The sequence below is a fragment of the Carlito syrichta genome, unplaced genomic scaffold (genome assembly GCF_000164805.1).
Source record: "Carlito syrichta isolate Samal-C Ts95f unplaced genomic scaffold, Tarsius_syrichta-2.0.1 Scaffold287539, whole genome shotgun sequence".
Taxonomy (NCBI): domain Eukaryota; kingdom Metazoa; phylum Chordata; class Mammalia; order Primates; family Tarsiidae; genus Carlito; species Carlito syrichta.
Window position 1 is genome coordinate 1 of NW_007231635.1, and position 12,924 is coordinate 12,924.

Below are 12,924 nucleotides of genomic sequence, written 5' to 3' on the forward strand. Positions count from 1 at the left end.
TCTGCCCCCGAGTGCCGTCGGGTCTGCGGACGAGGGGTCCCCGTGGTCCCCGTGGTCCCCGTCCCGGCTCCGCGAGCTTCCTCTGGCTGGGCTTCACCCCCTGCTGCTGCTGCTGCTGCTGCTGCTGCTGCTGCGTTCCAGAACCGCCCGGGCCCTCGCCCACCCCGGGCGCGCACGCGGGGCCATGTCGGGCTCCGGGGCCAGCGCCCCACGGGGCCTGCGCCGGGGAGCTCGGGCAGGACTCGCTGCCCCTCGTGCCGGGGGCTTTTCGAGGCCCCCAGGCTCCTGCCTTGCCGGCACGCCGTCTGCACCACGTGCCCGGAGCAGCTGGAGCCCTTCTGGTCGTGGACAGCCGAGGGGGCGACTGACGCCAGCTCCGAGGGGCCCGTGTTCCGGGAGCTCGAGCCGCGCCGTCTGCGGCCGCAGATGGGCATCCTCGGCCCGGTGTGTGACGCCCCGGTGGACCTGCCCGTGCGCGGCGTGAAGGCTTTGACCCTCGACCACCTGGCCACGAGTGCTGGATGCCGGAGCGTGTGCGTGGGGAAGGCCCGGGCCTGGCGTGTGCCCTGCGCGGCGACGGGGACGTCGAGAAGAGGTGTCAGACCTGCAAGGCCAATCTCTGCCACTTCTGCTGCCGGGCTCATAGGTAAAGATGGGCTACCCCACCCGGTGCGGCTTCAGCGTGGGCGCAGAGATGTCCAGACAGAAATCCCTTGGTGAGCCGATGCAAAGGAAAGCCTTCTCAAACGCCATCGAAGGTCAAAGAGCAACGTATGACACTAAAGCAAAACCTCTAGAACAGTAGTTAGCCGGGTCAGCCTCACAGAATACCGATACTTGTAAGCGCAGTAACGGTTTGCAGAGCCCCTTTCGGTTTCCAGAGAGTCCCTCACAGTTTCCTTCAATCACCCGTCATTTGTGTAGCGAATAACTGTAGTGGGTGCTGGAGAAACAGGAGAGTGACTCTCCTAGCGTAGATCCTGCTCTTGATCTCACTTGCACATTACAACTCTTGCAGAAAAGCAGGCACTGCTTTTACCCCCATTTATTTTTTGTTTTTTGAGTTGGAGTCTCACTCTGTCGCTCCCGGCCACTGCAACCTCGACCTGCTGGGCTCTAGCGATCCTTCCGCCTCAGCCTTCAAGTAGCTGGAACTACACGCGCGTGCTACCATGCCCGGCAGGTTTTTTGATTTATTGTAGCGATGAGGTCTCACCAAGTCGCCCAGGCGGGTCTCGAACCCGTGGGCTCAGGCAGTCCACTCACCTCAGCCTCCCAAAGCGCTGAGCCACCGAGCCCAGCTTACCCCCATTTATTAATTGAGGAAACAAGCTCTGCAGTGTTAGGTGACTTGCCAAGGTCCCACAGCTGGGAAGTGTGTAACAGAACTGTGTGTCACATCCAGATCGACCTGACAACATGCCACAAACCCAGATGCCTTCTCAGCACAGTGCTGGTAGGCTGGGCCTCACCTCAGCTTTTGTCTTGTTCCTCGAGTCACTCTGGAACTTGGTGAGGTGGGCTGGTAGGTGTCAGGGTGTGGATTATGCCTTTTATGGCTTCTGGTGAAAGGTTTGTCAGATGGATCGCTCTCTGTCCTCTCTTACTCTTCGCCTCCCCGTTCTAGGACATCAGACTATAAAATGACCACGGTTTTAAGATTAGCCTAAAATAGTTTTTAGGGTCTGGCTTTCCTTGGTTTTCTGGCCTCACCAACAGAACAAGTTCATTGACTTCACTCTTTCTATTCTTGACTGATAATGATGTGAGAGTCCCAGTGTCTGTCTTGCTGCCAGCTAAACAGCAGTCCCTCTTTTCTTTGCAGCCACTCTTCTGGTGCCAGACAAGGCGTATAAGCTTCAAATTGATATCACGTTAACCGGGGAACTCTGAACAGTCACTGTGGTTTCCTAGGGTTTTCCCTGAATCTTGAGAGGGCTGCAGAAACGATCTAAAAAAGAGAGCTTTGATTTGGTTGACCATTGGTTTCACTCCTTCTGATAATGTTGATGACTCTGGAAAAAAGTTCCAGCCTGCAGATTTGGGTGGTGAAGGGGCTAGCCAGTGGAGATGCTTCACCAATCTTCGATGCACGCTGGCTGAGACGCTGTCAGGGCCGGCTCGCCACTCTATAATTGCTTGGACTTTACTGCTCTGCCATCTGGCACGGTTTCTGTCCCTTGGTGCTGGTTTTCCACCATGTTCTCACCTCTTGCTTGCCTTGGGCAGCAGGCTGTGGCTCTTGTCTACACTTGCCAGATTAACCCTTTGGGGAAAGTTCTAGCATGTAGTCTTAGTGTCACAACTTCTGTCAAGGCACGTACCAAGCCAGAACCCTAGTCTGTTCTCATGTTACTCTGTACAGCAGTCCTTTCGGGTAGATCATGTCCCTGCCGTATAAATGAGGAACGAGTCAGAGAGGCTCATGCAGGTAGAGGTTAGAGCAAGAAATTCAGCTTGGCATTTGTTTAGCTCCTCTTTGCCCGATTTTCCCGACTGGAATTCTGCCCTTATTTCTCGTTCTTGACTGCTTGCCCCTAGGCGGCAGAAGAAGACAACTTGCCATGCCTTGGCGGACCTGAAAGCCTTGACCGGCCACAGCCGGATGGAGAAGCCCATCCTGTGTCCTGCTCACCCTGCAGAGGAACTGAGGCTGTTCTGCGAGCTCTGCGACCAGCCCGTGTGCCGGGACTGTGTGGTGGGCGCTCACCGGGAGCACCCCTGGGACTTCGCCAGCAACGTCGTCCACCAGCATGGGGACTCTGTGCGGGAGCTCCTCAGAGACACCCAGCCCCACGTGGAGGCCCTGGCGGAGGCCCTGGCTCAGGGCAGGAGGGTGCACGGGGCCCTCCAGGAGCGAGTGGAGGCGGTCGCCGCCGATGTCCGGATGTTCTCCAAGGGCTACATCAAGGCCATCAAGGAGCATCGGGACAAGCTGCTGGAGCAGCTGGAAGACATGCGGGCCCAGAAGGAAAATGCCCTGCAGCTGCAGAAGGCCCAACTGAAACAGCTGCTGGCAGCCATGCGGACCGGAGTGGAGTTCACTGAGCACTTGCTGACCAGCGGCTCCGACGTGGAGATCCTCATCACCAAGGGGGTGGTGGTAGAGCGGCTCAGGAGGCTGAACGGAGTCGAGTACAGCACCTGGCCCGCAGCGAACGACAGGATCTGCTTCTCCCCCTGGGAGAAGGCTGGCCAGTGCCGTGGTTATGAAGTGTATGGGACCCTTAGTACCAAAGACACTGATCCAGCCAAATGTGTCCTTCAGGGAGAAGGTAGGAAGGCATTTCCCGTCAGGATTGAGAGGGCAGTGGACGAGACTTAGGATTGAAGGATTTGTGGCCTCTTCAGCTAGGGAAACACTCCTCTGCTGGCCAGTTGACTAAGCTGGGGAGACATACTGATCTCAAAGAGAGCGACCTTCCACCCCTTTTCCCGTTTTCTCATTTGTTCTGGTCAGGGTACAGGTCACATTCAATACAGAGGTGAGGCTTAACCCTCTTCCAGTTCAGAAAAGTAGCAACTACCAAGAAACTCACAGGCCTTGCTTTGTTTCTGTCAGAGGGCAGAAGAGACACAGGGCCGCAGGAGGCGACAGCGCTGGCTAGGGCAAAATCCTGTCTGCTCAGAGGAGCATGGCAGGCCCCAGAGTGCTTGGAGCAAAGCCTGAAGGGGATTTCTTATGTCCTTTTTGGTTCGCATAAACCTTGTTGGCCTTTAAAAGGATATGGTAGGTGTTCCATTCAGTAAAGGGAAAATGGTTTCTCTTGACCAGTGTTCTTTTTCTAAAGGAAGCAAGTTATCCAAATATATATTTCTTTCTTTTCTTTTTTTTGAGTCAGGGTTTTCTGTTGCCCATGCTAGAGTGCAGTGGCACGATCACGGCTCAGCACAGCCTCAAACTCCTGGGCTCAAGCAATCCTGCCTCAGCCCAAAGTGCTGGGATGACAGCCTGAGCCACTGCTCAGTCTGTAGATCAGTCCTGACAGGGAGATTGTATCCTGGAGTCATCCTGACTCAGGCATAGGTGTTCTCAACTGTTTGGAAGTCATAGACCCCTTTGAGAATGTCTTCTTTCCCCGAAACATGCACCAACTTGGTCATCTAGGGGATCCTTAGACCCTTCATACGCCTCTCTATAGGCCTCAGAGTCATTCATGAACTCCAAGTTAATAAACCCTGTTTCACCTGAATGCTGGACTGGGGGCTATAACCACTTGACGTTCCTCCAGTACCTTGGCATGAGTCACCAAGTTGCAGAGGCACTCACGCCATGGGGGATTGTGAGGCTGGTCTGCTGGACCCGCCACCTATTCCAGCATCTGAGGAGGGAGGCTTTGGGTTCCTAGCCTCTCACAGGGCCAGAATACATGGGTCAGTCCTGAGTATCTTCAAAGCTTCCTTGGAGCTGCAGTTAAGGTGCAGGATCCTGTGCAGCCCAAGAGCAGCTACGGGCTGAGGGATAGCCAGGCTCACCCGGAGAGGCGAGGGGAACAGAAAAGAAAGGAGCGGCGTGGCCACAGGAAGCAGAGCCTCTCATTCTGAGGAGAGACAGCAAGACGGGTCTGGTCGGGGGTGTGGTCACTGCTGTCTGCCTCGAGGTGAGGACGAGTGTTTCTCCTCTGCAGGTATCCACAGTGCCCGGGAGAAGCAGACAACCTCTTTCACCCTGCTTTGTAGAGATGCCGCAGGAGAGACCGTGGGCCGGGGAGGAGACAACGTTCAAGTCGCCGTTGTCCCCAGAGATAAGAACAGCAGGTCTGTGTGGCACGTCAGGGGTCCTGGGTGACAGCAGGGCGGACACGGGCACAGGAGGGCCTTGGCGGTCTGGGTGAGAAGCTGCAGCAGCTCCGCCTCAGCTCCCCCTGAGGTTGAGGAAAGTGTGATGCAGCCTGTCGGGCCAGTGAGTTTTCTTACGTGGGCTTCATCCCACCCTCCAGTTCTCTCTCGAAGCCAGGATTTGCCCTCCAGCAATCATGCCAAGCTTTGGGATAGACTGGAAAAGCTTTCGTGTGAGAATGCGTCACATCCTTCTTAAAATTCAGCCCCCTTCTGCTACCAAATTGTGCCAGGAACATGTTGATATTTCTTGGGAATTAGAGTCCAGGGGAGGGACGACACAGGGCAAGAGAAGCCCGTCGAGAAGAGCTCATTTCCAAGGAAGTCATCTGAATATTAGATTAAATTAGAATTTTTGCTGCTTTTCTGCTGTTGTAAAATTTACTTCCAAGGCAAGTGGGGGAAGCTTCCTGTTTGGGGACGTTTAAAGTCAATATCGAATGAACGGTGTGGCGTTTACATTGGGAAACAGCAGCCACTGAAGCAGGCGTGTTTTGACCTTTATCTCCATGCAGTCCAGTCGAAACGATGGTCCAGGATAACAAAGACGGGACGTACTATGTTACCTACACCCCCAAGGAACTGGGGCTCTATATGGTGTGGGTCTGCGTCTAGGAGCAGCACGTGCGGGTGAGTGAGATCTATGCACTCACTTCCCTGAGCTCCTTCACCCTGGCCCCTGGGCTCTGTCATCTTAGGACCCAAAGACATTTCTCCCAGGGCCAGCTGTATGGAGAGATTGAATAGGATTATCTTCTTTCTTTTTAGAAATGGCCCAGACTTTGCTACTCTTATTCTTACTAGAGGATGCCATTAACCGTAAGAACTCTCTCTATCCCTGTTCGTAACCTGGCAGTTACGCTTGTATTTTATCATTCTCCAGTTGGTTTGTTAGAATTCTTAATATGGTGAAGACACCGTGATCACGGAGGTGACCTACCAGGAGACAAACATGCAGTCAAAGAAATTTCTAGTTCAGGATTTTTCAGCTTTGTCCAGACCGTGTCTGGACATGAACACAACAAGGAAGGTTATGCTGCCTCTTCTAGCTGATTGGTTATCTATCTACCTAACCATCTGCCCATGTAATTCACTCTTCTGTTTTACATATATGCTTATCTGTTACCAACATACAAGTATAACAAATAAGTTACCATGTAACCATGGTTACTACATGTTACATGATTACCATGTAACACGGTTACCACAAACAGGCAAATCAGACAAAACAGACAAATGAGCACTTTGTGGTTTAGAGCTTGTGAGTTTTTAAAATCTGGGTAGTACTCACATTCCAGGAGAATCTCTCTGCTGACGTTGGAGTAGTCAGAAATCAACGATGGGGACCGTGAAACGTCACACAGCGTGATGACACGGTAGGCCACTTCGGTGTCCACTTATTGCTTGCCTAATAGCAGTATGTCAGAACAGGTTAGGCAGTTTTGTATGCATTATTTCAATTTTCTTTGAGACTACTCAGGCATAGAGATCACTGTCCAGTTAAACTGAGAGACCAGACGTGCTATACACAGTAACTAGCAAAATCTTGGGTACAGATTTTTGCTCTAAGTTGTTTCTTTGAGTTCCAAGTTGTTTAAATGAATTGTAAACCGGCCCAGGGCACAGTGACTCACACCTGTAATCCCAGCACTTTGAAAGGCAGAGGCAAGAGGATTGCCTGAGTCCAGGGGTTCGAGACTAGCCTGGGCAACTTGGTGAGACCTCATCACTACAATTAAAAAAAAAGCTGGGCATGGTGGTTTGTGCTGTAGTTTCCAGCTACTTGGAAGGCGGTGGTGGAAAGCTTGCCTGAGTCCAGAAGGTCGAAGGTCCAGTGCCACTGCATTCCAGCCTGGCTGTCCGAGGGACCTTTCTCCCTCCTGTGTGTCTCCACAGTCCCAGAATAAGTGAATGAGTAAACAGATGTATCGTGTCAAGGATGGAGGGTTGAAAGGAAAGAGGCTGGCTTGGCGTGTGAGAAGGAGAGGCCTGAGCTCTGAAACGGGAGAAGGGCCACGGATGTCCTTGCCTTGCGGTCGCAGCGTGCTCCTCCTGCCCCCTGAGTTTCCTCAGCAATTGAGGCTGAGCATCTTGAAGACCGACGTCAGCTGCACAGAGCCACAAGTCGAGGTTACTGATGCAGCACAGGATCGGCATTCTTTCACTTTAGGCGAGGCTAAAACAAGGCAGGATCCATTAAGGACAAACTTAAGCTTATCGTGGCATGGGCTTCTGCTTTTTCTGCCGTCTTGCTAGAACAAACCCAGCTAATGCAGATGTCGTTGAAAATGAAGCTGACTCTGTGTGACCCTGGTCAGTGTCCAGAAGGGTCAGCCACATCAAAAAGGTCAGTATGGCATTGAATGATGAGCCTCTGTGGTGAGAAGCACGGGAGAAGGTCTGCACAGACTTCTGCGCCTTTCACTGCGTTTGTGTCTGCCCCGCCCAGCTGAGCAGGGTTCTCCTCCTCTAATTTGTTTGTTTCCTGCGGTCCTGGCCCCGTGCCTTAGACTCTGTTCAGAACATTGTAACGCTCAGCACATCCTCATGACTCATAAGGTGTTCTTTGCTCTTGGTCTGAACTCTGAAGGGCTCGCCGTTCACCGTGACCGTGAGAAAGCCCCACCCGCACGCAGGCGTGTTTCACTTCACTGTTGCACCTTCTGCCCCAGTGAAGGCCAGAAAACTGTTAGCTGCATGTATGGGAGCATCATGCCAGGTAAGAAGAAAGACACTGCCGTCTGCCCGCTGGGCCCGTCTGCCCCGGGAGGAACCAAGCGACGCCCCTCTGCTACCACACAGCCCCTGGACATGTGGATGAAGCTGTTTCTAGGCAGTTCGGTCTGTGTGTGTGGACACTACTGATCTCAAAGCTCCACTTAGGCCAGGCTCGGTGGCTCACCCTCCCCGCACCTGGGGTGGCCGAGAAGGGGCAGATTGCTTGAGCCTAGGAGTTGGAGACCAGCCTGGGCAGCGGAGCGAAGCCTTGTCTCGACAAAGACAGAAACAAGAGTCAGCCAGGCATGGTAGCGTACACCTGTAGTCCCAGCTGCTCAGGACACTGAGGCGGAAGGGTCGTCAGCCCAGGAGGGTGAGGCTGCCATGAGCCATAATCATTGTGATCATGCCACTGTACTCCAGCCTTGGCGATGAAGTAAGATCCTGGCTCAAAAATAAATAAATAAATAAATAAATTTTTTAAAGTTTCATTTGAAGCTTCCTTGCAGGCTGACAGGTTCTGAGTTTTTAGTTGTGATACAGTTCACCAGTCATGTGAGCCCTGTGCTTCTCTGTGGGATTCTCAGCTTCAGCCTGTGCCCTTTCCAGCCTGGACGGTGTGGAAACCGTAGACACATCTCATTCCTCTTAAAATCTTACATGAATTACAAATGCAGCCTGGCTTGGGGAGAGGATGATTACACCAGCTGAACCAGGTCTGGCTCTCTATGGGGGAGGGACGGAGGGATCAGGCAAGGGCTCTAATAATTATTTGTAAAATGTTTCTGTTGTGTCCTTACCCTGGTGGTGGGCCATAAAACTGGCTTATGCACCCTTTCATGTAAACACTTCAAGGTTTGCCATTTTAAAAATTTCTACCTATCTACCTTTCTTTTTTATTTCAATCATTTTACAGCTAAAATCCAAACCAGTTCATTTTACAGTTGAAGTCTAAACTAGTTTGTCTCCTTCTGGTAGTAAACTTTAACACTGCGGTGTCTTAGAACTTCAGCTCCCATGAGCTGATTTGCTGTGGTCAGCCTTGAGAGTCCTGACTAAGAGTCAGGTAGCTTGTTCCTCTCGCCGGGTTTTTCTTAGACATTTCCACTCCCATGAGTGTGAATATTGCCAGGAGGTTATTTTCCATGGTGACTGCTGGACTCCACTCTAACGGTTGCTTTTCCCTCTCCTCTTTGTACCATGCAGGTGGGTACCTAGGTTGTGGCCATGGACACAAAGGCCACCCAGGTCGTCCCCACTGGTCCTGCTGAGGGCAGTTTGATGAGAAGGCTGAATGCACGAGGATCAGGAGGCTGATGACACCGTAGTGTGTGCCTAGGATGGGGGTGCTCTGACAGTTTCATGGCTTGCAAGCGGTCCGTTAGCACTGCAGTCAGCACCACTGCAGATTACCAGAGGACCCAGACCTCGATTCACTCTGAAGAGTCTGATAGAATTGAAAACAAAGTGCCTTATCTCACATGAGAGCTCAAGTACTGTTTTGTTACTCACTGATTGTACTTGTGGATGGTTGAACACAGAAGACCGCCCCTACATTTCTCTTAGAGGTAGCTTGGAAATGTTCTTTTTATATCATAGGTGATTCCTTTCTCTTGTGTACAGGTATGGAGGTATCTGTGCCATTGGAACTTAGAGGTCTCAGTGGGCTGTTTAGTTCCTTACTTTCTGATATATTACAACCTTTTGTATTTTTCCCTGAGTTACATATTATTTGGCTGTTTCCCTCAGAGAATAAAAACCTCCTTTCATCCTATCCACTTTTTTTTGAGTCAGTGTCACTGTTGCCCAGGCTGGAGTGCAGTGGCATGATCATGCCTATGGCAGCCTCGACCTGCTGGGCTCGTGCAGTCCTTCTGCCTCAGCCTTCAAAGTAGCTGGGACTACAGGTGTGTACCACCACGCCCAACTAATTTTTTTTTTAATTATAGAGATGAGGCCTCACAATGTTGCCCAGGCTGTTCTCAAACTCCTGGGCTCAGGCAGTCCTCTCACCTCTGCCTCCCAAAGTGCTGAGATTACAGGTGTGACCCACTGTACCTGGCCATACCCACTTTTTATTAGTATACTTCCAGTAGATTTACCGGTGCACATTTTGTGACCATGATAATGTGATCCTGCTGTTTGGGTGGACGTCCCCTTCCTACCTCTCTATGCCATATTCACCCTCTACCCCAAAGCCTGGAAGATTACTCTCTGTGTCAGGGACTGGCCGTAGAGGTCTACCTTCTGACATGGTCAAGAAGACTGATGACCCCAGGCTGCACGGCAAGCCTAGGAAGGCAACGGCGCTGCTTCTCTTTGCTTAGTCATGCTGCCAGTGGGAATCCTAGAGGCTGGGAAACCACAGCTTACTAATCAACCACGGAAAAAGGATTCCAGGAGAAAGGGACATTGGGGAATAATGTTACTCATTACCAAAAATCACAGAATTCCCCGTGCTGCCACCACACAACTTTCCTGGACTGAAACATCCCCCCCCGAAAGGGTCCCCAAATATAACAATATGACATTGTTTTAAATGGCATTACAGAGGTCCTGGAGGTCGGCCTGCTAATGCAAGAATAGGAGGCCACTTCCCCTGCCAGGGAGTAGTAGATGACAACTTTAAATGTCATGTGTTCCACAAAGGAAAACTAGAACTATTTGTTCCCGCAGATGGGAGGCGAGTGGTGGGGGGGGGTTGTTGCAGGCGACTGACCCGTTGTAAATTGCGGGGCCAGCTGTATGGACAGGACCCAGGAAAATGTCAGTGTTCCAGAGAATGGTTTTGGGCCAAATACTAAAAGTAAATTACCTGCCAAACATTTGAGGTTGCTTCAGGGCTTTTCTATAATTAGGTTAAAAAGTTCGTAAGTAACCATAAGTACAATAAGGCTTTGTTTTTACTGTGCTTTGATGTCATGGAAAGCTATATCTGATTTTAAGAAACCAAGAAAAAAGTACCTGGAAGCGTGCAAACTGGATGGCCCTAACTTGACCTCAGATCTTGGGAAACTTGGATGATGTTTTGGAAAGATGTAAAATTTCTATGTGTGCGTCACCTAAAAGCTTATGCAACAAAAAATGTATGTACAGTAGTATAGTCAATACAGGTGAACAGTCCCTCATAAGCCCTGGGTCTGTGTCCATTCTTTTGCCGACGCCGTCCATCCTTCGGGAAACCCTGAGCCTGCGGGAGCAGGACTCCGGCATCTCTGGTCAAGGGCACATAAGCAGAATGTTAATATAGGGAAAAGGCATTGAAATGGAACCCTCTACATTTCCTGTTCTTCTTTTACCAGAGACGATGTGGATCCCTTCGTCCTTTTCATACTGCTTGTTTTTAAGAGAGTAGTCCTGACTTTTGTCTTACACCTCCTAAGCCTTCTTAGCTGTCAGAGAATTCTGGGGAGAGGGTGTTCACAGCACCGGTGTCTCAGCCCTGCCAAGGTCTTCACTGTGTATATTTTGTGTGTTCTTCTGGGACTCTACAGCAATAAACTTAATATGTATTCAATGTAATGCTTGAAATCTGCATTGTGAGATCCCCTAAAAAGTGAGTGACTTGTTTGAATAGTGAATTGGGTCAAGCAAAGGAAATGAAATCATTAGATGATGACTCTCAGGTGGTTGTGACATCCATTTCCTCCTTGAAGTGGGTCGACACGGGCTACACTGCGTAGGCACAAAGACTAAGGTATCCCCTATATTCTCACCCTTTTCTGGAGACATTTCCTTCAGCCTCGTTCTGACCTAAATCTGAAGCTCCTGCCCGTCACCTACAGCTGTTTGTTCTTCCTCACTCCTTCCATCACAGGCCCCGAGACCAGGCCGGCATCCTCTTAGCTCGTCGCTGCTGCTTAAGGATCACTGGTTCTCAACCAGGAGTGGTTTTGCCCCCCAGAGGAACTGGCAGGGTCTCAGAGATGCTTTTGTTGGCTACAACTGGAGCAGCGTGCTACCAGCCTCCAGTAGGTAGAGACCAGGGAGACTGCTGAACATTTCTCAATGCTCAGGACAGTTTTCTGAAACAAAGGATTATCCAGTCCAAAAATGGCAGTGGTGCCACTGTTGAGAAACGCTGTTCTAGAACATTATCCCTACTTTTCTAAAAACAGCCAACCTGGAAGTTCATGCCTTTCAGTTATACTGTTTGCTATTCCTCCCTGGTTCAGCCACCTACTGAGCCCCAAATCATTCTCCTTTATTCCTGGAAGATCACACATTGAGCTTGCTGTCGCCCTGGTACTATTCCTTATCAGTCTGGGGATAATTCGCTGTCCACATTGACTTCTTAGTGCTGTGGCTCCTATTCCCATTGCTCTTTCTCCCTGCCTTAGCTGTACTTACCCTAGACTGTGGTTCCAACTGTACTCTTCAGAGGCTCAATTCTAAGCATCCTGTAACCACAACCTCCCACTTGTCCGGCTTACCCACTGTCATATCCTGACTCTGCTAACTCCTCAACCTCCTTGGAACCCGTGCTGCCGTGATTCTACCACCTTCTTACCATTCCTCTCCCGGCCTCCTCAGGTTGTTCCTTTCATCCTTTGTAGTTTACATTCTAAAGCCCATCATCATATCACCCGCTTGCATACGGTCACACTCTGTCATTCTTACCTGGGAAAATTCCCAAAATCTTACCTGAAATCCCCAAAATCTTACTCTCCGGCTAGCCCAACTCAATGATCTTACAAAGAACTCAAAGCATGATGCTGCTCTCACTTTAAATTTATGACTACTCATTTCAGTGGGCTCTTAGTGTTGCCGATAATCTGGCATCTTCCCCGTCTATTTACTCTCTTGCTCTTCTAGGCAATTATTTCATACTTTCTTCCTCCCAAACTCCAATTTCTCCTCTACCTCTCCTCTCCAATAGGACCTTGCTTCCTATCTCACCAAAGTAAAAGGGTTCAGAAGAGAATTTCCCTACTGTCCTCACCACATCTACAAATCTACCTATATGCCTATAAAAGCCACCTTCTACCTGTGCGTTACATCCCATTCCATCACTCCTACCCAAGAATATGCTCCAGTAATTTCCCCCTCTACTAGATTGCTCATTTCAGAAAACAAACATGCTGCCATATTCTTTTTTTTTTTTTTTAATCGGAGTCTCACTCTGTCACCTAGACTGGAGTGCAGTGGCCACTCCTGGCCACCGCAGCCTCAACCTGCTGGGCTCCGGCGATCCTTCCACCTCAGCCTTCCAAGTAGCTGGAACTACAGGCGCGTGCTACCACGCCCGGCTAATCTTTTGATTTATTGTGGATATGAGGTCTTGCCAAGTTGCCCAGGCAGGTCTCAAACCCGCAGGCTCAGACAGTCCACTCACCTCGGCCTCCCAAAGTGCTGGGATTACAGGCT

General features: G+C 50.6%; 1 protein-coding gene across 1 annotated transcript; it reads left to right on the top strand.

The window, feature by feature from the left end:
* Positions 1-141: 141 nt before the first annotated feature.
* On the top strand, positions 142-8,973 carry TRIM45 (tripartite motif containing 45; the record flags this gene model as incomplete). Its single annotated transcript, XM_008052834.1, is given in 8 exon segments — positions 142-517; positions 520-646; positions 2,542-3,275; positions 4,629-4,758; positions 5,355-5,469; positions 7,430-7,483; positions 7,486-7,558; positions 8,764-8,973. Coding segments are annotated over 8 exon segments (1,731 nt in total), but the record flags the coding sequence as incomplete, so codon positions are not given.
* Positions 8,974-12,924: the final 3,951 nt, after the last annotated feature.